The following is a 25,976-nucleotide window of genomic DNA, read 5'->3' as shown; positions in this document are numbered from 1 at the left end:
AACTATTATCACCGATCAGTGTGATCCAAAAAGGGAAATAAAATCAAAGATAGAGCAGGCCAGAGGGGTTTTCATCGGCATGAAGAAGTTGTTTGCGAGATCGGACCTAAGCTTAACACTAAGGATTCGTATGTTGAGATGCTACGTCTTCTCCGTTTTGTTATATGGTTGTGAAAGTTGGACTCTTGACCTAGTTACAGAAAGGAAAATTGATGCTTTTGAGATGTACCTATACCGTTGCATTCTCAGAATATCCTGAGTTCAAAGAGTGACCAATGAGGAAATTCTAAACCGTATGGGAAAACAAAAGGAATTCATGCTCACAGTGAGGGAGAGAAAGACGAGGTACGTCGGGCACATCATGCGGGGCGAAAGGTACGAATTGTTGAGGCTAGTCATCGGAGGAAAAATAGAAGGGAAAAGATCCACTGGCAGACGTCAAAATTCCTAGCTAAAGGACATCAGAAGGTGGTTCCACTGTTCTTCCATTGAAATCTTCCGCATTGCTGTGTCAAAAACAATATTAGCTGTTTGGATCGCCAACCTTCGAAAGGAGATGGTGTCATAAAAAGAAGAGAAGCGAGAACTCCCCGGGGGTATGGGACTTCCCCTATTTACAGGGGTATACCCACTAAAACCTGACGGTGGTCACACCCGGCGGTTGAAACGTGAGTGGGCCTTGAGGTCGCTCTCGCATTCAACCAGAACCCACTCCCGCCGATCCCCCAGATCGTCGAAGGGGATTTTCTTTCATGATGCGCCGTTGAGTTCTCTCGTACGACGCTCTCCTCCTCGCGCCTCCCCTCCTTCTCCTAGAGGGAAGGGCACTCGGGTCCACCTCCCTTTCTCTTTCGGCCGCCTCCTTTCGAGACATGACGTCCCCGCAGAAGGAGACGGCCGCCCTCCATTGGTCCTCCCCGGCCATCATGAATTTCCCCATGGCAGCCAGGGAGACCTCCTCCCCTATGGCGTCCCGAAGAGCATGGCGTTGAGCGCTCTACGCCTGGCATTCCGCCAGGGTGTGCTCCGCCATGTCCACCGGGGCGCCACAGTGGTGACACGCGGTCGACCGCTCCCTACCTATTCCGAAGCAACCATTCCCGGTGAGCACCTGCACCATCCTAACCTGAAATCGAAGGCGCTGTGTCGTCGGTCCACCCAGTCCATGAAGACCGAGCGGATGGCCTCGACGGCGCGTGGGCCTGTCCTTACCTCGGACAGGCCCTCTTCCCATTCCAAAACGAGCGCCGACCTAACCCAACCTTTTTTTTTACGTGAGGAAATGCGTTACGCATCTCCCAAGGAGCGGGAACTCCCCGGGGGTATGTGGGACTCCCCCCCTATTTATCGGGATATACTCACTAAAATCTCACGGTGGTCCTACTCGGCGGTTGGTGAGTGGCCCCTGGAGTCGCTTTCGCATTCAACCAGGACCCACCCCCGCCTGTCTCCCCCAGATGGGGGGAGATGTCCTTCCTGTGATGCGCTACCGAGAGGAATCTCAATGACGCATCATCGACGACGTTGCGGGATCACCACGCACCTCGCCGTCTTCCTTGGGGCCAAAGTGCAATGAGGAGTGAGTGTTACTGCACCCACTCCTCCTTGGCCCCTGGGGGGAGGTAAGAATTAAATCTCACCTCCCCCCGCTAATGACCAGATGTTAGGTCAGTTTTGGAGCGAGGGGGGTCTGAAGGACCCCTCGAGTTCACTGCCCCGTGGGGGAGAGGGGGGAAGACTACGTCGTACCCCTTTCTACTCACCCACGACCCCCTTATCTGTTTAGATGGGGGGTCTGAATTCCCCTGGACGGGGACACTCTTCCACAACCTCCATACCGGAGGCCACCTCAACCACCCCTGGGGAGGGGGGGCGTCAAAGCAACCTCCCCACACTCCACACCAGGAGTCCTCTTTTCCTCCGAGGCCACCCCCACCGAGGGAGACGCCTTCTCCACTCCCGATGGAGGCCCTCTTTTCCTCTTTCTCCTCTTCCTCCCCTTCACAGGAGAGGAATACTCCTCGCCCCCGCCCAGGGCATGGTCAGCGGGAACACTCAGATTTGCACCCTCAGCCGAGGTGTCCAGCGACGCCACACCGGTAACACCGGTCACCCCTGAACACCTCGGACCTACAGGCGGCACTGATGTGGCCACCCCTGAGGCACTTAAAGCACCTCAGGGAGTCACTGGTGCCGCCCCTTCCCCTTTTCTTCTTCCCCTTTTCAGGGGGGAAGGAGACGACTGGCCCGGAGACCCCTTTCCCCTTTTAGGGGGGGGATTTCTCCGGGACCAGTCTCTCCTTCTTGCTCCCTCCTCCGTCCCCTTTCGCCGTCACCAAAGTCCAAGAGGGCGGCACGGTAGCCCCTTCACTAGAGGCGGAGGAGGGTGGGCGATGACATGCCCTGAGCTCTTGGCGGAGTCTGCTTAGCCCTAAGGTCAGAGCGGACTCCACCTCGATCCTTACTAAATCGCGGAGGGACTCCACATCCACTAGGGAATGTGGAGCCCCCGCGTCTCCCTGGGTCTCCGTCTGAAAACCAAAGGTTCGCGATTTACACGGGACCAGCCGGGCTTGAGTGCCCGCGTCCCGTGTCGTGAACCTCCTCTCCACTTGGGTGCAGGCATCCCCAGTCTCCACATCGGAGACTTCGGGCTCGAACACCCTGGCGTAGCCAAATTCTTTGATGAACTCCTCTCTCTCCTTGACAAAATCGTCGAGGAGTTCGAGGAGCTTCATCACCAGCTCCGCCTCTCTCCCTGGGTTCATGTTGTTCGACCCCTTCACCTCCCCGTATAACGAGGAGGTTTTCATGAAGAGGTCGAAGAAGAACCCGTCAACCTCCCTACATGCGATCGCATGTTCGCCCGGGGGCCTCGCAGTCAAACCCCCGGGCAGCCCTTTGCAAGTTGACGACGAGGTGGGAACAGGGACAATTTCCCCCCCCCCCCGCCGGTCCGCAGCATCCGAGACCGCGGCGTTCTTTCGCCGTTGTCGTCCCATCCATGTTTTGACTCGCTCTTAGCACCCCTCCGGGTCGCCCGGGGGTTGTGGGTTCTAGGACCCCCTCGACAACCACGCCGGGGTCTCCTTCGGGATGAGCCCCCCCCACCACGGCAAAGTGGGGAGTCATTGGGGGGCCTAACCTAACCTAACCTAATCTTCAGAACCTTACTCAGGGTCATGACCTTGATAATATATGTCAAGGTAATTGACATCGGGAGGTGGTTCGTTATTCTGTATAATTACCAAAAATTTTAATATATTAATAATAATAAATTATAATATAATATAATAATAAGATATAATTATAATATAATACATAATAAGAATAATATACAAACACGCATACATACATGCCTACATACATATATACTTTATAATTATAATGTATATATAAAAAAATTAAAATATTATTCCTTGACGATTGAAATATTATTCCTTACTCAATTGTTTCCGCATAATGGAGTTCCGCGTTAAAGTTTCATACGATTTATAGTTAATACCATCCTTGAGTTCGAGCATTTTATGTTTTCGCGACCAGTCTAGATGTCATGAAATAAAAGGAGTGGGGATAGCAATAGTCAAAATAACAATAGTTGAGAATTGCAAGTCGGTCACAGACCTGGGTAAATGTCTATAATAGCTACTATAGCGAAAAATCAATTTTTTTCAATACTAATCAACAACTACTATAGAAATGCAATGTAGAAATGTTTTTAGGGAGGGGCAAGTCTTTCTTAAAAATTTATTCATTAATAACAAGTTATAGAAATGCCAAATTATACTGTCCTTCGAGTTTTGTTTACAAACATTAATTATTGTATTTGTTGCTTTATCTTTATATATATTTTCAATATTTTCATAATACACACACACACACACACACACACACGGAGAGGGGTTCCAAGGAGTGCTTTTGCCGCCTCCCCCTTGCACCCCCCCTCGTGTTTGTGTGTATATATGTTATGAAAATATTCCCTGGTTCATATTTATATTATTCCATTTATAATAATTTAATGAATAATGTTTAATAAATTTATTTATGTAATTTTGTTACTTGTAACTTCTTAAGAAAGACTTGCCCCTCCCTAAAAGCATTTCTACATTCCATTTCTATAATAGTTTTATTGATTAGTTTTGAAAAAAATTGATTTTTCGCTGCAGTAACTATTATAGACATTTACCCAGACCTGCATTAGCATGTTACATATACATTTGAGAAAAACATATAATATTTCTTTGATGACTCTCTTTATGTATATTTTTTTTTGTTCAATTATCTGTAGATTATCTGAAACCGTTAATTATCTGTAACCGTGAAATAAAAATCTTTTAGTTTTGCAAATTCATCTCCGTAACATCCTAAGGAGGAGATCTCGGAAGCTGAAACGTTATATACATATAAAGCATTTACTCATTATAAGTTACTCTTAGATAGCTACTACGTTAGATTATCTTCGGGAGCAATTTTACCATATTTTACTTATTTCGCCATTTCTTTTATTTTTGACTATATCATTTAGAAATTCACTTTTAGATTGCAAAATGTCAATGTCTCTATAAGTGCCGTGTCCCAGTATATACCAGTTCTCGCTAAATATATCCAGAAATTATATATTTATATAAATTATAATTATAAAGTTGAAAAGAAAAGAATTCGAAAATATTTTATTTTTATTATTATTCACTTATCGCCTAACAACAATTTTATTTATATAAATATATATATACAGGGTGTCCGGTAATAACCGCTTCACCGCTCATATACAGATAGAGCAGGTCAAATTGAGTAGAAAAGTCTTCTACCATTTTATGATTTTCAAAATAATTATCGAGAAATTAATTTTAAAAAATTGGCAAATCCGCGCGAAGTTTTGTCATGCTAATTGGTCAACTTCAAATTTTTATCATTTGAAAACTATTGTAGCCTCGACATTTTGGTATTAGAATTTTTGCCTTTAAATGACCTCAGGAATCCACCATTAACAGGTGATTCGGTAAGTCTGGGACACCCTGTATATATATATATATATATATATATATATATATATATATATATATATATTTATATTTATATTTCGCTTAGTTTACGAGAAAATTAACCATACTGTTTAAAATAGCCCACTCTGCATATACAGGGTGTCCGGTAAAGATTGTATTAACGTTCGTGAACAGGTAGAACGCATTAAACTGAACAGAAAAATTTTTTACCATTTTGCGATTTTCGCAATAATTATTAAAATATTAATTAAAAATGCTCAGCGAATGAGCGCACGCTTTTCGCAGCTAGACTATAGGCCGTACGCTCTAGGCGTTCCAGCGGCGAAGTGTCACGTGGGTTGCACAGCAACGAAAAGTGTATTGTTTTTCGTTGCCATGAACGTTGATTCAATCTTTATGGGACACCCTGTACATATACATATATTTGCGTGTGCGTGCGACCGCGCGCTCACGTATGTATGTATGTATATTCATCGTCATTACACAACGACAATTGCATATAGTGATGCTAAAATGCGATTTATACATTCAAAGAACCATGTATATATGTTATGCATGTATACGTACAATGTGCTGCATGCAAAATTTTGTGTAGCTAAATATTAATTCTATATATTATTGTTTATTGTATTAATTATTTTAAAATTTTTTAATATTATAAATTAAAAATATATTATAAATTATAAACTTTTTTATTTTTTAATTAAAATTTTTTAAGTTCATATGTAGGATATTCCATCGAACTATTGATTTACAGAGATCCCTGATGTCATTTTAGGAAAATCCTAATAACAAAACATTGAAAATATCGTAATTTTAGAGATATAAAAGGTTGATCAATTATTGCGTTGAATTTTCCCGTGCTAAGGCACAACGCACGTTGAAGAGGCCTCGATCGAGATGAAAGAAAATGAAGAAGTTACGTATTTAAAAAAAACTTAATTTTTTTTATTAATTTATTATTTATTTCCTCTTTTTTCTTACATTATTAACATATCAACATATCCAGCCACGGGGTAATCTATTTTTTTCTAAAGGTCGACTGTTTTACGTGAAATCGTTATTCTTATTTCATACAACGTAAAAATTATATATTGTTACGGAACATCGGCGAGATATTATTAAAGACCGATGATCTTATGAGGTTTAACGTGATGAGATGATAGGAAAAAATTCTCGATAATGCAAAAGTTTTCTTGCTTTAGGTAGGAAAATGTTTAAAGCAATGATTAGATACAATAAAATGCTTATTTTATTATTTTTTAAACAGCTATATAGAAGATATATGTATTTTTATAATAAAACAATAGCTAGATGAGCTAAAATATTCATATTATTTAAGGGGATCCAAAAAACACAGCCAAAATTTCGACGGGTCAATGCCTTCATCTAAATGGAACTAAAATTATCGATAATATTATAATTTTCATATTATATGTTATCTTAGAGTGAATACAATTTGCCCATGTTCGGAATGGCAACTGCTAAATTTGACCACGTTAGAAATGGCCACGTTCAGAATGGCCAACTTCGAAATAGCCACGTTCGATTTGTGCATGTTTGGAATGGCCACGTTCATTTTGCTCACGTTCGGAATGATCACACGTTCGTTTTGCACACGTTCGGAATGGTCATGTTCGGAATGATCACGTTTGCAATAATCATGTTCGAAATGGCCACAAAGCGATATGTGTTGTCCCTCGTTATGTGCGAAAAGTCGTAAACCCATAAAAAACCGTATAATTCCAAATTTCGTTATGCATCTGAAATACAGCGCGATATGTGTTGTCCCCTGCTTTGTGGCTATTTCGAACATGATTATTCCAAACGCGGTCATTCCGAACGTGACCATTTCGAACCTGGCTATTTCGAACGTGGCCATTCCAAACGTGGCCATTTCGAACGTGGTCATTTCGAACTTCGTTCAATATTTTCCGTGGTCATTCCGAACGTGGGTAATTTGGAGGCTCTCGTTATCTTATTACAGAAAATAAATTTTTATTGGACATTTTATCGGTTTGAAAACAGTTTTAATGAATTAACGAGATTTTTGTAATTAAAATGATACCAAACATGATATAAATCGGATTTAATTAGAAAAATAATCAAATTATGGCTATTGATTAATTAAAAATTATCCGATTTATGTAATATTTGGTAACATTTTATCACAAAAATCTCATTAAAATTATTTTCAAACCAATAAAATGCGAAATAAAAAAGTTTTATTTTTTATAGTAAAATTATATATGATACGAAAAACGATAAATAAAGAAATCCTCGCGAACGAGAACTTTTTCATGTTAGCTATCTCGCTTGCTCCTTATACGTTCTCGCTCTCTCTCTTTCGGCGACTCTCCTGTCATGCAGATTGTCGCACCGTCTATCGCGACATCATGCAACTAATTTATTGTTTTACTTCGTGTTCCTCGCTTTTCGCACGATGTGCACGAAATTTTTATATACTGAAATATTTTTTAATAGACTTCAAACATCATATCTAAAAGTTCACTAATATTCCTTCATGCAATCATATCTGGAACCTATTTCATTTTGTTGATACAAACTGCTAAACGTTCGTATCAAGCAATTATTGTTTACGACTTGACTTCTCGTATAGGTTCCGAAAAAATTTTGGTATATACTTTTATCATGGAAAAGAATTTATCATTCTATACAACCAATAAAAACATTTTGATATAATAAAAATATCTATAATATAAAACGGTTTAACATTTCTTTAAATAACTTTAATATAATTAAATCAAAACGATTGATAATATCATCAATATTCTGTTATAGCCCGATAGACTATAACCAAATAATATTAAAGTAATAAGAAATAATTAATAACGAGAGCGATTGAAATAAAACCGGAATATAGAATGCGGATTAAACGATATCCGCATACCGCGATTAGAGTGTTGACTGCGCGTACCGCTGACAGAGCGATCTGCGCGCGAAGATTACGAAAGGGTGCAAGCGAGGAAGTCCGACTCTTGGACTCGCTGCGCTTGCACTCATCGCGAGTTGAGCAACCGAATTTTAGCACGATCACTCAACAATATAAAAAACCCACCCGCGCTCAGACGCGCGGGCAGTCATAAAATCAAATCGAGAATAATCATAACTGCAGCGGGCAGTCGTAACATCGAAGTAAGACTTATAAGTACTGTAACGGGAAATAGTACCGAGAAGAAAAATGTTAGGCAACACCGCCGACAATCCAGGAAGGAACCGCCAACGTTGTCGTAGGACATAAGTAAGCATTGTACCACAGAAGATTGGGTAAAAGAAAATATATTCTATTAAAACGATTACAAGAAGGTTATTTAAATCCACGGTACGCCCTGCGCCCTGAGTCCTGCCTTCCAACGCGGATTTCGAACTCAGTGTCGCCCCGCGGCACAACAATTCTATTATCTCCGGTTCCATCGCACCAACTTAGTCTTCACAAAAATTTACCAAGGACTGACAGTCTTTAATAATATCTCGTCGGTGTACGAGAAATCTCGCAATTTTTTTAGATTGGCTCGTTTGAAATATCCACGCAAAAAGAAGACCGCACTATTACTGACAAGGGAATCTCGCGAACCCAGAAATTCTGATCTTAATGAAACTTTGCACACATATAGAGGGAGTAAATAGATGAATTTAGTAATTTTCAGTTGCTGCCAGTCCTCTATTTAACTACATTAATACAATTTTGAAAAAATAAAAAAATTTTTTTTTTAAATCTTTGAAAAAAATTATTTTTAAAAAATTTTGTTGATCTAGTCAAATAGAGGTGTTTTTATCATGAAACTTTTGTATGGAACATATTTCGATATCTCGAATAATTTTCAAGATATATAAAAAAACTACTCTTCATATGAAGTATGGTTTCACTCTAGAAGCATTTTCAGGCCAGAATTAAATATTTCTAAATTTATTTATCTATGTACCTACATATTATGTATGTATTGTAAGTTAAGAAATTAATATAAAACTCTACATATTATAGTGAGTCTGAATTATATTATTTTCTATGCTCTCTGCTGACAGATCTATCGGTTCCAATTAGAAATTATTCTAACGTTGTCAGGAACCCGTTTCCTGTTTTTCGGTGCTTCCGGTGCATTTGGAAGTCATATGGAAAAAAATGTGATTCATGATTTTGTGAGAGGACTTGGACTTTGGTATTAAGTGCATTATTATAATTTCCCAATAGATTAGAGTCGTATTACCCTTTTCCATTTTTTATGATAACAAGTTGTTATCGCGCACTCGGTTGTTACCACGACTCCGTGAGAGTCGTTGAGGCAGTATGCCCTAGTGAATGTCGTAGTGTAGACGGTTAGTCTTAAAGTTCCGCGGAAGGAAGGAACCGTGCAGTCAAGACAACGTAACACTACAATGCCATTTATTTGGATTGCATTCCCTATAATGTGTAAAAGTAATTATTACAATCATCATATATATACATATAGTAATAAATATTATTATCTAGAAAAAACCTTTTACTTACAAACAATTCTTATGTTTCATAGTATTTACAATCATGATGTTCTTCAAAAAAGTGATGCATACACAAATGTTTTTTGCACCAAGAATCGTATTATAGCAGGTGCACCACATATTGCACAGCGTGCTATTTCTTGTATTTCTTTTCCTGAGAAACAAAAATCTACTGGGTTTTCAAACCGTGATGGCCGTTCTTCGATATAGCCACTTTTAAACCAGGCATATTTGAAAAGATTATGGTATCGTGGAGATGACAGCTATGTGTCAAAGATTGTAATTTGAAAATATTATTTCTCAAATGTAAATTGATATTATAATTTAATAACATAACACGATAACATATCACTAAATGTTCTCACGAAATTTTTCTATATTTTAAACCCATAAACATCTAGCGGTTAAATTATTGCTGTGGTTTTTTTTGATATTGTTAAAATCCGTACATTATTATCTTCAGGCATAAAATTTGCTGTCGACTGGCTCTCATGCAAAACATAAATAGATTTCTTTATTTCCACACTGTCTTATTTCTCTTTCATGTGGTACATCTCACAGTTGCACGAAATATTCTATATAATGCAAAATATAAATGAGTTTTGATTATAACAAATGTTCAAAACCTGTTTCTGTTTTTTAAGTAATTGAAAATAGCAACAATTATATATCTATTATTAACAAACAAACAATCTATTTCATAAACATTACGTATATTAATTCTTGCTAGTTTTCAGTGAATTTCTTAAAATTAATTATTAATCTTTCAGTTACCTATCAGTTCAGACAGTCAAAATGTGATTGTTATGTAACCGCTAATCCAGACTATATGTGTATGTATATATAGGGTAAGTCAGATAACCTGTTACAAGCTATTATCTCTGAAAATACACATTATAACAAAAAATATTTTAGACAAAAATTGTATGGTTACGAGGGGGCCATAAGATAATGTCATTGGTTTGACCTTGAATAGTCGTTTGAAGGTCACGTAAAAATCACTTTCATTTTTTTAAATGGAACACCCTATTTTTCGTTATATTCTTGTAGCTTAGCTCGAGAGTTTTCCAAAACACTATGTAAAGTATTTTATCATAAACTTTTCGAGTTATAAAGTTTAAAAGTTACAAACTATTGACATAAGGTACAAAATATGCAAAAAAAAGATATGATAATCGTAAAATATTCATTTTTCGATTATCATATCTTTTTTTTGCACAGAATAATAAGATTAATCGATTAGTGTAAAGAAAACAGATAGTTGCTTATAAACAAAATATGTAATTTGCAACATGCAGTTGCTAATTTTTTTGAAAAGGTAACTGTTTTCTTTACACCAATCGATTCATTTTGTTATTCTATGCGAAAAAGTATTAAGATATGATAAGCGAAAAATGATTATTTTGCGAGATATTTTATACCTTGTGTCAAAATTTTGTAACTTTCGAACTTTATAACTCAAAAAATTTTTAATGAAAAAATACTTTATCATAGTGTTTTAGAAACTCTTGAGGTAAGCTATAAGAAAATGCAATGAAAACTATGGTTTTCTATTTAAAAATTGAAGGTGATCTTTACTTGACCTTCAAATGATTGTATAAAGTCAAACCAATTGTACCGTTGAATATCCCCCTCTGAATCCAATAACTTTTGTCTGAAACGTATTTTCTAAAACGTATCGTTTATTAGGTATTTGGGTGTATCCACACTTTTGGCACACCCTCTATACATACACATATAGTCGAATTTTATTCTTCTTTGAAAAACATATATATGCTTTGCACTGTTTACAATATACCCCGATAGCAAAATATATGCATTCTGAGTTCATGTTGTCCTCATATTTTGACAAACATATATTTATACATACAAAATATTGATTTATCAATAATAATTAATAAGTATAATAAATTATATGTATATTTATCTATTTATTATTTTTGCTCGGTATATATATAATTAAAATAATTTTTATAAGACCACAAAAACTTTTTGTTTTAAAATTATTACATAAAAGATGAAATATTAGAACGTTTATTTCAAAATTGGATATATTAAAATAATTTAAAGTATATACAAGCATTAATAGAATAAAATAAAATAAATACGTGAAAATGACGATAAAATAACGTAGTTTGAGAAACGTGATTATTTGGTGATTAAAATCTCGTCATATTGTCGTAGTTTTTTAATTACATAACGTCAAAAGACTTAAAATGACTAATTTTCGACGTCAAAATGACATGTGCTTGCTACCTGGGATATCTATAAAAGTTCACAAAAGAACGACATAATGAATACATAAATAATGTTCGTACTACTATTGTGTACTTATGTGTGCGTAATTTGTGTTCATGATATGCATCATCATGATATGATTACAATATATACATCATATTTCAATCAATATCATAAGATCATGACGTAATGAAATCTGATCATCACGCATTGCTATCTGGGTAACTATTGTAAGCAATTTTACGGAATTGTATATCAAATAAAGACAAATAAATGCTATAAAGGCAGATATACTTCTATTTTACTGTTATCTATACTCTGAGATACGTTTAGATTCACGTGTACGAGATGATAAAGCAGTAAAAATATGAAATATTTTATATATTGAAAATGTAGAATGGGACTCTCCATCGCCCATTTCCGTGAGAACGCAACCAAAATATTTTATTCATTTTTTATGTCTCTCCGATTTCAATTTACGAACACTATTGAGGTATCTTTTTTTTCTATTATCAAGATAATAGTATATTATCTAGGAAAAGGCAATAATTTGTTGCCTTCTATAATTTTGAAAAGATGCTCTCGCATACATTTAATATTGTTCGAATAATTTTCTTCACAAGGATTGCCTCCTATAGTTGTGGTGAAAGCGCAGCATAAATGCCACAACTAATGCCATCAGATTGTTTTTTAACTTTTTCAAAAAAAATATTTTTATTTATTGTAGGATAACGTAGACGAATATCTTTTTCCTTAGGTACCACTTATCATATATACAGTCAAGTAGGCTATCATATACGCAAAGTTTGGTGCCATCAAAGAAAATACATCGCCAGTGATTACTACAATTCCCTCCAATGATTTGTAAGCTTCTCTTACTTTGGCTGACTGTAATCATATGAGGGAACTCCATATTGCACACTTTGCGTTTCACAATCTGAAGTTTCTCTTACGATACGCAAAAAACGATCTAATGATTCATCGTTTATTTTGCTATCGATAGGCAAGATGTTATTCATAATAACAGGAAGAGGAGCAATCACATTTAAAATTTTTTCATGTCTTGCTATATCATCTCTAGTTATATCACAATTGTTAGTTGAATAACTAATTATGATACAATCATCATCTTGCTAAATTACCATTCGCTACGACTGTTATATACGGAATAGAGTTTATAACTTCATTTTTTTCTAGAACTAGTTGCTTTTCAATTTCGCCAGCCATTTTTATATTTTTCATGGCTGTTTCTTGAAAAGTATCAACTAACCTTTCCCTATATTTAATATAGGTTTTGTCGGATATACAACGAACATTTATGGCTGCACATAGCTCTTCAAACTGGGCAAAACCAATTCTCGTTGTGATAGTTCCTGCTACAGCAGCTGTATGTCCAATGTTTTCAGTTTTTGGGGTTCTGAACAGATGTTAGCTTCATAATGGCACATTTGGCACTTGGAGAACAATTGTGTCATTAACCCAATGCGACGAGAATTTATGAATTTTCAATCTTTAAATTGACACTCTATTCCTTGCGCGTAATTATCAAAGGTCCTGTGAATTTCATTTCACATAAAAGAAATGCGACAACCTTCAGGCATGTTTTCCTGAATACGGTTTGTATTTACAGGACTATTTTCGATAACAAAATCATTGTTATCTTCGCAAAGATCGATATTTTCTCCTTTATTTGGTTGATTTTCCGTTACTTTGTAACGGTGTAATCAATCTCCTAATTCATCATTTCAGACAGTGATACCACTGATTTTCTAATGGATTTGTTATTGATACTCTGAGTAACAATGTCGACAATGTAACGGCCTTTAGGCATGCTTGTCTGGATACGATTCATAGCCAGAGGGCCATTTTCGATGACGAAATCATTGTTATCTTTACAAAGATCAACATTTTCATCGTATATAATTTTCTAAAACCAGCACACGAAGTAATCGCCTCTGGCATGTTTTCTAAAACCAACACACAAAGTAATCAGCTCTGGCATGTTTTCTAAAACCAGCACACGAATAGATCGCCTCTGGATTTTGTTTTTACAACCAGCACACGAATAGATCGTCTCTAGATTTTTTTTACAACCAGCACACGAATAGATCGTTTCTGGATTTTTTTACAACCAGCATACGAATAGATCGCCTCTGGATTTTGTTTCTACACCAGCACACGAATAAATCGCCTCTGAATTTTTTTTATAAACCGGCACACGAATAGATCGTCTCTGGATTTTTTTTACAACCAGCACACGAATAGATTGCCTCTGGATTTTGTTTCTACAACCAGCATACGAATAAATCGCCTCTGAATTTTTTTTATAACCAGCACACGAATAGATCATCTCTGGATTTTTTTTACAACCAGCACACGAATAGATCGCCTCTGGATTTTGTTTTTACAACCAGCACACGAATAGATGGCCTCTGGATTTTTTTTTACAACCAGCACACGAATAGATCGCCTATGGATTTTTTTTACAACCAGCACATGAATAGATCGCCTCTGGCACTAACTACTGTTATAATGAAACTACTACTACTGCTACTACTACTATTACTATTACTATTATTATTATTACTATTATTATTATTACTATTACTCTATAATTGTATTATATATAAAAGAAATATTGTTTTATGAACTATTTTTATAAACTTTTATAAACTATTTTTTTAATTTTCATATTTTATTTTTTCTAGCTACGTAAAAGTTACATATAATATGGTGCGAAAAGGATTACGGAGATCTGTATAAAATTGTTGACAGTTTTGTTGCTGCTTTATTTTAACATATTTCACTGATATATTTTGTAGTAACAAGCAAGACAAATTGACATACACAATCTGCATCTATTTTATGAAAGTGACATATTTCAGACAAACAATTTTGTTTATGACTCAAGGAGGAAAATAATAGTGCAAACTGTCTAAATATTGAACTGGAAAAAGCGATGTTATATTTTTGCATATGAATGCAAATTGTGTATGTCAATTTGTTTTGTCATAAACCACAAAATATATCTGTAAAATATGTTAAAATGAAGCAGCAACTAAATTGTGAACAATCTTATACAGATTTCTGAAATCCTTTTCGCACCACGTTATATGTAAGTCTTCTAATTCACTATTCATATTCATACACAATCAGCATCCATTTTATGAGAATGACATAACAAATAATTTCCTTTATGAATCAAAGAGGAAAGTAATAGTGCAGACTTTGCCTGAAGATTGAATTAATTATATATATGCGTATGTATAGTGAATTATATTTTTGCATATGAATAGTGAATTAGAAAACTTACATATAATATGGCGCGACAAGGCTTACAGAGGCCTGTATAAAATTGTTGACAGTTTTGTTGTGACATATACAAATAATTTTGTGTATGACTCAAGGAGGAAAATAATAGCGCAAACTCTGCCTGAAGATTGAACTAGAAAAAAGCAATGTTATATTTTTGCGTATGAATGCAAATTGTGTATGTCAATTTGTTTTGCCATAAACCACAAAATATTATCTGTAAAATATGTTAAAATGAAGTAGCAACTAAATGTCAACAATCTTATACAGATCTCTGAAATCCTTTTCATATCACATTATATGTAAATTTTCTAATTCACTATTCATATGCAAAACTATAAGATCGCTTTTTGCAGTTCAATCTTCAGGCAGAGTCTGCGCTATTATTTTCCTCCTTGAATCATATACAAAATTATTTGTGTATGTCACAACAAAACTGTCAACAATTTTATATAGGCTTCCGTAATCCTTTTCGCACCATATTATATGTATTATAAGTTTTCTAATTCACTATTCATATGCAAAAATATAATTCACTATACATATGCATATATATAATTAATTCAATCTTCAGGCAAAGTCTGCACTATTACTTTCCTCTTTGATTCATAAAGGAAATTGTTTGTTATGTCATTCTAACCTTGTTATGTCAATCTAACCTTGTCAAAAGTTGTCAAATAAACACTTCCATCAAGGATGTCAGATCAAGATCACTCTGCGATCAGCGCACAGCGTGTGAGAAGATACACACACTAAGCTATGTACCCGTGTTCATGTGCATATAGTTTAGTGTGTGTATATTTTCCCACGCTGCCGCGTACTGCATGCTGTCACTGCTGTCAGTGGTGCGACTGACATCCCTTTCCCAGTTCCATCTGTTGTAATTTCAGCGAATTAATCTATCGCTCTGTCTCTTTCTCTTGCCTTGATCTCATGCATACATAAAACACGAAAATTTCAACTACATTTATCTTTTTTATTAGACTTCCGAACTCATTTCTAAAAGCTCACTAATACTCTCTTATGTTATCCCTATCGAGTCAGCTACATTTGCTGCATGAATAAGCTGCAGAACTTTTACATTAGATAAATATTCTTGTGACCTGACGCAAGAAAGTCATAACAAAATTGTAAATGTTTGATTTTTTATTTGAAATATAGCTGTCACGCATTGTTATTAAAAATACTTCAATCGTAGAAAAGGATTTATCAATCATTTTAATTAACAAAGATATCGGTGAGTTTAAAAAATATTAGCGTTTTATCGGTAAGGTAGGACGGCATCCCCTTAAGATAAATCAGTATGACTTGTATTACAAAAAGCATACCAAATAAATGATAAATTAAAATTAATATTCCATATAAATAAAATTATAATAACTGAAAAAATAAAAGAAATTTTTTTTTAATTTTTAAAAAAAATTATTTTAAAAAAATTTTATTAATCTAGTCAAATAGAGATGTTTTTATCATGAAACTTTTGTATGAAACATATTTCGATATCTCGAATAATTTTCAAGATATATAAAAAAACTACTCTTCATCTGAGATACGATTTCACCCTAGAAGCATTTTCAGGCCGGAATTAAATATTTCTAATTCTATGTACCTACATATTATGTATGTATTGTAAGTTAAGAAATTAATACAAAACTCTACATATTAGTTTTATCAAAATTAAAAATTTTTTAAGGTTTTTTTTCCCACCTTAATACTACACAATTAAATTATTAATAATTAATAGTTTTATTCCACTCACCAAAGTGAGTGTAAGGTGGGAAAAAAAACCTTAAAAAATTTTTAATTTCGATAAAACTAATATGTAGAATTTTGTATTAATTTCTTAACTTACTGTTACGTCCTGTCGGCTCCACGTTTTTCCTCCCACGAAATGAACAATAATCGTCCGATCGGTCACAAAAAACGGGTTGCGCAATAAAAAAGAACCGTTATTATCAAATAATGTTTAGACCTACTAAAAACGATATCTAAACAAATACCGGAAAGGATCAATAACGAAATCCTCTAAACAACGAAACAGACAAACACAGCTGCATAATCTTAAGAAAGAAACAAATAATGCCGCTACGCACTGTCGGCTCCACGTTTTTCCTCCCACGAAAATGAAGCAATAATCGCCCGACTAATCATAAAAGGGATCGCGCGACGAAAAATATTTTAAAACATTGAAATCGATGTTCAAAGGAAACGACCGGAAAGGATCGATAGTGAGATCCTCTAAATGAATAAATCAACAAACACAGCTGCATAATCCTAAGAAAGAAACAAATAATGCCGCTACGCACTGTCGGCTCCACGTCTTTACCTTCTATAAAGATAAAGCAATAACTGCCCGACCAGTCATAAGAAGGCCGCGGAACGAAAAAAATGTTTTAAACATTGAAATCGATGTTCAAAGAAATGACCGAAAAGGACCGAAAGCGAGATCCCCTAAATAAATAATGGATAAAAACAGCCGCATAATCCCAGGAGATAACCAAATGAAGAATCTCCAAATTTCCTAAGAGGCCGTACAGAGCCCACCAATCAGCAACAATCAAAAATAAGGAGGAGAAGGATCTCATCGAACGACAACTTTTACACGTCAAAATCTCAAAAATATTCCCGCCCAAATTGTTAACACGCCCTCAAGATTTAATATAAAAAGGGAAGACTCGCGCATTACGATCATTCCAAAAATTAAAATCAGTCGACAGTACAACATCAGATTCATTCGGCACAGATTTTTCGGTCGTTCACTGACTCAAGCAATTCGTCTACTCTACGGAAGTTCCGTTTACGTTTTAAAACCTATTAGAGGCAGTGCTCAACAAGACCACCCGCCGAGTAAGACCACAACTGGAGCCACAACTACACCAGCAGTTAAAACGCAACCAATCTGCCCAAATAGTAAGTTTAATTTCCTTCTCTTTTGTTTTTTTTCTCTCATCGTCTCCTTTCTCCTTTATTCAACCCTGTTCTTTTACTAAATATGCCTAAAATCGCGCCGACCCGCCGATTCGCGCGAGCCAACCGAGACCATAGATCGGATGACACGACCGTGTGCGAAATCGCGTCGTAACATACATAACACTGTTCGTAAATCTTTATTATTATTATTTTTTTCTTATTATAAACTATTGTACAAATATCAACCAGAATAAAATTTTTAGACTCGCACTCGTTCCCCTTCTTTTCTGGTTGATGACTTCCGTACTTTTGTAACACCCGCGATCCACACACACAAACACACACACACTCATACAAATAATTCTAAGGCGGATTTGATAATATCAATAAAGTTATATATATAATGGTAGGGATCAATTGAATAAATGTTAATTTAAAAATTAAATGATCGGTAAACTTATTTAACTCCCTCACTCCCTCCACGCGAAAGATCACACAAGGTCCCGTCCCGCGTAAAAGAGATTCGATTCTCTTACCAAAAAGGGACCACCGAGAGAGAGCGTTCGTATAACAGAGTAATAACGACACCCGTCGTTTACCTGTTTGCTAACCTGCAGCTCGCTCGACCGAGTCACTCGTCGATAAGACTTTTGACATCGGAACAGTTCCTGTTACGCCCTTCCTCTGACCCATTCTTTGTACGGACCTGGTACGTAACATTACAATACATACATAATATGTAGGTACATAGAATTAGAAATATTTAATTCTGGCCTGAAAATGCTTCTAGAGTGAAATCGTATCTCAGATGAAGAGTAGTTTTTTTATATATCTTGAAAATTATTCGAGATATCGAAATATGTCTCAAAAGTTTCATGATAAAATATGTCTACAAAAGTTTCATGATAAAAAAACACTTCTATTTGACTAAATTAATAAAATTTTTTTAAAATAATTTTTTTCAGAAATTAAAAAAAAAATTTTTATTATTTTTTCAAAATTGTAATAATCTGGTTAAACAGAGGACTTTTTATCATAAAACTTTTGTATAAAATATTTTTCGATATCTCCAATTATTTTCGAGATATATAGAGAAAACTGAAAAACGGTTCTATGTATAAGGGGTGGTTTCATCTCTTAGAATCGTTTTTGGGCAGCAACTGAAAATTTCTAAATTCGTCTATTTACCCCCTCTATATGTGTGAAAAATTTCATTAACATCAGAATTTTCGGGTTCGCGAGGTTCCCTTGTGAGTATTACTACACTCACCTATGGGCAGACGAAAATCCGAACGCATATCACGTCAGAAATTACCAACTTCAGCGTCAATCTTTAGGCTAAAGTGATGAACGACGCGATCAGTACATTAAAGGTCTAAGTTTACATTGCTATGACAATCATGTAATATCTTTTAAACTAGTTTGTTCTATCATTACATGATAACGGGTCTCCTTCAAGGTGTATTGTTTCTGACAAGGGAACCTCTCCAAGTGTAAATCTCCGATTTTAATGAGCTTTGAATATTTTGTAGTTTAGGTCAAAATAAGAGACACGTATTTTTTTATACGTGCCTATACGGCCATTAAGGGGATGAAACGCCCTCTTGAAAAAAATCAGTTTTTATCTTTCTGAGCAAATATTGTCGAAACGGTAAGAGATATAAAAAAAGTTTACGATAAAAGTTTTATGGTTTTTAATGTATTTTAAAACTGTGCAATCAGATTTTTCGAAATCCCCTCCCCCCCTTAATTTTTGAAAGTTTTAAAATTTGTGTGTGTGTCTTATAGCAAAACTTATAGTATATTTAACGACATATTCAACCATATATGATAAAGTTATATTTTGAAAACCGATTTTTCAAAAATATCTATATCGTTATATATGCGCGCTTTATTTGTATCCGCCTCAATGACTATGACAATATTTATTTTTTTTGGTATTTTTCTTTTACAAATGTCTAAATGTTATTATCTGTTACTCTTTACACACATGCGCGCGCACGTGAGTAACAAAGTGTGTGCATGCGTGCGTGCGTGCGTGCGTGCGTGCGTGCGTGCGTGCGTGCGTGCGTGCGTGCGTGCGTGCGTGCGTGCGTGCGTGCGTGCGTGCGTGCGTGCGTGCGTGCGTGCGTGCGTGCGTGCGTGCGTGCGTGCGTGCGTGCGTGCGTGCGTGCGTGCGTGCGTGCGTGCGTGCGTGCGTGCGTGCGTGCGTGCGTGCGTGCGTGCGTGCGTGCGTGCGTGCGTGCGTGCGTGCGTGCGTGCGTGCGTGCGTGCGTGCGTGCGTGCGTGCGTGCGTGCGTGCGTGCGTGCGTGCGTGCGTGCGTGCGTGCGTGCGTGCGTGCGTGCGTGCGTGCGTGCGTGCGTGCGTGCGTGCGTGCGTGCGTGCGTGCGTGCGTGCGTGCGTGCGTGCGTGCGTGCGTGTGTGCGTGTGTGTAAAGAGTAACAGATAATAACATTTAGAACATTTGTAAAAGAAAAATACCAAAAAAATAAATATTGCCATAGACATTGAGGCGGATACAGATAAGGCGCGCGTATGTAACGATATAAAGGTATTTTTAAAAAATGGGGTTTCAAAATACAACTTAACATATATAGTTGAATTTGTCGTTAAATATACTATAAGTTTTGCTATAAGACAAATTTTAAAATTTTCAAAAATTAAGGGTGGGGAGGGAGATTTCAAAAAATCTGATTGCACAGTTTTAAAGTACATTAAAACTTTTATCGTAAACTTTTTTTATATCTCTTACCGTTTCGACCATATTTGCTTAGAAAGATAAAAACTGATTTTTTCAAGGGAGCGTGTCGTCCCCTTAATGGTCGTATGAGCACGCATACAAAAATACGTGCCTCTTATTTTGACCTAAACTACAAAATATTCGAAGCTTATTAAAATCGGAGATTTACAGTTGGAGAGATTCCCGTGTGAGTGCAAAAAAATTCGATGCTAAGCTTCGTCAACTTTGACTTTTTATATCTTCAAAATTACCTTCTACATTTTGTTATTGATGTTGTTTTCATTTCTGAATAATGTCAGGAATCTACCGAATGTTTTTGTCTCAGAATGCCAGAAATCAACTAAATTAATGATTCAATAGGCCAGATTCAGAGCTTGGCGGAAAAGCAGAAAGCAGAAAAGCAGAAGTCAATCAGAACTCGTGCTGATAGTAAGCAGTAGAACGGAAAAGTTTTTTGTTGTACTGCTTACTACCAGCACGAGTTCTATATGGCTAACATTGATTTTTTGATGTGTGGGATTAGTTAAAAATTTAGGCTCCGCCCACGATATGCACAATGATTTACCTTGTATTGTATTGAAAACTTTTTTTTCCACCAAGATCTGAATCCGGCCTAAACATTAAATAGTAATTTTTTCTTATCTAATTTACAAATATGTAGGTATACATATATATATTTCTTTTCTTATGTACCAAAAATATTCCTCACTTCATCATGATCTCAATTAACATATATAATCTTTTTCACATTACAAGATTTATTGGTATAATCAATAGCTATTATACAATAACATGTCTAATGGATCTTATAGGATTCATACTTGTGGCAAGCATTACAGGTGTGTTAACATAGTTATGTTGAAGCATAGTTAGCATAATCTCGAAATGTAATCAAAGTATTGAACCAAGTCTTTCAGATACTAACTATTGTTAAAATTGAGGAAGCTATAAGATCTATTGTTTTTACTATCATGTTATTGTGTTATATGTTTATGCTTAATTACATGGGGCATAAAGTTACGAATAAGAGCTCGAACATATGTGAGAAAGTGTGAGTAGTAAAAAAATTTTTTGATAATAAGCTTGTCTTTTCTATGTTTGTAGTTCCGATGAAAACATAGATTTAAAATGATAAAAATTTAGATTTAAAACGAGAAGAAAACATTAGATGAATAAAAAATTTACTATTCTGCAAAAAAACTAGTTTTTTATTAATTTATTATTATTATCAACAATGATTTGAATTTATTCATAAATTTATAAGAAATAATTAAATGTATTATCAAAAACATTTCCAAAATTTATGAATATGTATCATGAATAATATTATAATAATGAATAATATTATAATAATTATCCAATAAAATGTTGTATACAACAACTTTCTCTAACAGTTTTAACGTTATTTAATTAACCTAATAATAATAATAAAAATAATAAAAACAAAAATGTATATTTTTCTTATTTTATTACTTTATATTTGTTTAATCAAAATGTTCTCAAAATAAAAAGAATTATTCGTGTAGGTACAACTCTGTGTGGTATGATGCTGTTGTTTCGGAGCAAAAATTATTGTTGTTAATAATTAGACGACGCTTCCATCCGCTCGTCTTGACTGCTTGGTTTTACGTGTTTTCCCTGCCGAATTTCAGTCTGGTAAGAAAATACTTAATTATAATAGGTGCAAATTATAATAATTAAATAGCAATTAAAAATAAAGAATGTTTATTTTCTTAAGGTACTTCAAACGGTGGTCACGTATTGCATGTTCGTCAGACAAATCTAAGGATAGTTTTATCAACGGTAGACGTAGAAATAATGTAGAAAAAAATAACATTTTAGGGTATTTAGTATATAGTAGTCTATGAAAAACGTGTAATAATCTTGTTTTCACTAGCATATAGGAAAGTTTTTTTATTTAGAAAAGAAAAATTTACTAGTTGCAAAATATGAACAAATATATAGATATGATAAATGAAAAATATACATTTGTAACATACATTGACAGTCAATAATCTAACCTTGTTTTTATGTTTTAATAATTAATCATTGAAGTATTTTAAGCAAAATGTAAACTAAAAAATCAAAAATGTGTTAACTATTACAGAGAAGTTATACTATTTATTTTAATAATAATAAAAAATAATGTATAACATTAAACACACAAATTGCCAAAATAATATAATTCTCAACTGCTATATTTGATAATACGTAAATAACATCTCATAAGAGATTAAAGGTATTTTAATGGTAAATGTTTATTTTTACACAGTCAGCACTAAATGAGATCTGCTTTATCTGAATATTATTCTTGATCTTTAAGAAGGTCAAGAATTTAAACATTTTCCGTCGCTCGTTATTTATTAAAAAGTTATAAACAAAAGAAGTTTAATAAATTATTCGGAATTTTTGCACTGTGATCACGCGTATGCGTGTAGTAACTGGCTACACACACACACACACACGGAGAGGTGCAAGGGGGGCCTTCGGCCCCCCACCCGCACCCGCCCCACCGGTAAAAGTGCTCTGAACAAAAGTGCACAAAATTACGGTGCTTACTTTGTTGATGATAAATTACGACTTAACTGACATAGTTATTTGATCAACAAGGTACGCATTGTACTTTAGTGCACTTCTGTCTAGGGCACTCCTACCGGTGGGGTGGGTGCGGCCTTCGGCCCCCATCCCGCACTCCTCCGCGCGCGTGTGTGTGTGTGTGTATGTGTAAAAATTACAAATAATTCGTGAAAAACTTTCTGTGTAATAACTTTTTAATAAATGACGAGCGACGGAAAATGTCTATATACTTGACCTTCTTAGAGGTCAAGAATAACATTCACATAAAGCAGAACTCATTTGGCGCTGACTGTGTAAAGGTAAACATTTACCCGAAATACATATGTTGTATCGTTGACAACTCATGTGAAACTTCTGATCGTTTATGAAGATTCATCAAAATTGGCGAAAGGTCGATCGTAAGTCGCGAGAATCACAAGGAAGGCGGCGGCGACAAAGCGAATAAAGCAATACATAAAGCTTTTATGACCGATGAATAATTAGATTGAAAATTGCGTCAATAGATTTGTCAGAAAAAAAGAATGGAAAGAAATGGATTCATTATAATTAATGGAATTTATACGAAATTTTTGTTGAAAACGTAAGAATTACATGTTTTATATTAAAGGTTAGATCAAATGTTAAAGATATTATATTTATATTTATATATTAGATATTATTATATGATCTAATATAACGATAATTTTTATAGCACCAATAACATCAGACACAATGATTTTAGAAATAACGAGGGAAACGCAAAAAATATTGAAGTATGTATTTGATAACAAAATATCCCATAGCATTGTAAAAGTATGAAAAGAAAGTAATGTAGGGTAGGAATAGAGAGCAAAAAGGAACATGGGGAACGTGCAATCTGGTTGAAAATACAAAAGCTTTCGACTTATATACGCTGTATTTCAAGAGAGTTCCTTTATCATTTCTAGGTCACTCAAGACTGAGACCCCGCCAATCACCATCCAACATCATGGGCGCATGCGCCCTTTCGTTGTGTAGTTACCGCACTCCCCGGCAACTACCGCCACTTTATATCAAGAGTAAGGTTATTTCTTACAGCTCGGCCCTTCCTGACTATTACATTTGTCCCAAATGTTTAACCATTAAACAAAAGAAATTACATTGTCGACTTAAATATTATGAATGCGACGGTCTAACATTTAAAATATGATGAAATTCATATTATCGATTTAACATAACTATTAATAGAAAGAGAAAAAGAGAAAAAAATTTCCTTTTAATACAAAGATAAGTAATAAATTAAAATTGCACAATGGCTCTGACTTAGAATACTTACAACTAACACATAAAATATGACAAATCATAACAAAGTGTGAAACCTTAAATGTAAATAATACTGTTTCTTTTAAGGGCTATCTTTAAACCATTCAACATATTTAAAGGTTAATTATTATAAACTATCTGTATATATTTCTATGTATGCGGTCCAGTATGCGCTACTAAATGCTCTGACCACTACGCTCTAAGTACCGTCAAAGATACGGTCCACGAATACTATGGGTGTTACAGTTACTACACAAATGGATTAGGTTATAGCATTTGTAGCTGTCATAGCGGTTTGTGATAAATAGTGCAATAAATGTGTCAGAATGGAACATAATAATAATATATTGATGATACCTATTGTAATAGCCAGTATGGATGTTTTTGATAATCCATCTATAACATTCGAAGATGATATAGATGACTTTATATATATACAGCAAACATAAAAAGAAAACAGAAACATATTCCTAAAATTGAGGGTTATGTCGAAAATATCGTCCTATTACTTAATGCAATGGAGTTTAAGAGTCATTTTAGGTAAAATTACAATTTCTATGATTATTTCATATAATTTGTAGCGTTACATAAACGCTAGTGATGGGCATAATCGGTTATTTCAAAGAATCGATTATATCGATTATGGTAAAAACAGGAATCGATTGTAATCAATTGAACTATTATAATAATCGATTAATCAATTATAATCGTCTAATTCTGTTAACTTTTTATATCAATAATCATGGTGTAAGGATATAAGGGGCGCGTTCGGGGAGACACTATATAGCGCTACCAGTGTCGTTCTATCTTTGTTACTCATTAAAAGTTGAACTAAGATAGAACGACGCTGGTAGCGCTATATAGTATCTCCCCGAACGCGCCCAAGGTGTAACATTCCCGAGGATGCGCAATCGTCCAAAGTAATGGCTGCTCTTCACCAATCAGGAATTGGCTCAAAATGCTGAAAAGTAATATGGTTGTAAAAGTAATATGTTTATTTTATGTTTATATTTAATGAGAAAAAGTAGTTAACAGACTTTATTTAGTTTTATTATTAATTATTATTATTTATTATTAATTTTATTTTTGATATTTCCATAAGATTTACAAATTTTAATTATATATTTGATATTTGAATTACGCAGGTGCATTTTGGGCCGAATTTTGATTGGCTAATTCCATTATACTGCCGCCATTATGCGCAATGTTACACCTTGTATCCTTACACCATGTCAATAATTTTTTAACACATTTATTTTAATACAAATATTGGAAAAGAATATCAAAATAAATAAAAATTACTCAAATATATAAAATATTAAATAATTCAACTTAAAAATTTTTATTTAAAAAATATTTATTTAAAATATTTATTCCAAATTATAAACTTGCATTTTTAAATATTTTTGTATATACA

General features: G+C 35.0%; 1 protein-coding gene and 1 long non-coding RNA gene across 2 annotated transcripts in view; both read left to right on the top strand.

Annotated features, from left to right (window-relative positions):
* The window catches only part of LOC140673037 (uncharacterized), a 41,454-nt gene extending 18,860 nt beyond the window's left edge, over positions 1 to 22,594 (top strand). The window contains exons 6-9 of the mRNA XM_072905610.1: positions 21,458 to 21,540; positions 21,611 to 21,752; positions 22,228 to 22,357; positions 22,440 to 22,594. Of these exons, the coding sequence (XP_072761711.1) occupies positions 21,458 to 21,540; positions 21,611 to 21,752; positions 22,228 to 22,357; positions 22,440 to 22,487 (403 nt within the window). The 3' untranslated portion in view covers positions 22,488 to 22,594. The remainder of the gene's footprint in view (positions 1 to 21,457; positions 21,541 to 21,610; positions 21,753 to 22,227; positions 22,358 to 22,439) is intronic.
* A 660-nt stretch (positions 22,595 to 23,254) lies between these two features.
* On the top strand, positions 23,255 to 24,464 carry LOC140673040 (uncharacterized). The gene is made up of 4 exons (XR_012047992.1): positions 23,255 to 23,577; positions 23,649 to 23,858; positions 23,970 to 24,030; positions 24,205 to 24,464. It is a non-coding gene; the product is annotated as an uncharacterized lncRNA (long non-coding RNA).
* Positions 24,465 to 25,976: the final 1,512 nt, after the last annotated feature.

Source organism: Anoplolepis gracilipes, chromosome 14, assembly GCF_047496725.1.
Source record: "Anoplolepis gracilipes chromosome 14, ASM4749672v1, whole genome shotgun sequence".
NCBI classification, from domain to species: Eukaryota; Metazoa; Arthropoda; class Insecta; order Hymenoptera; family Formicidae; genus Anoplolepis; species Anoplolepis gracilipes.
This window is presented reverse-complemented; position numbering and strand designations above follow the sequence as displayed.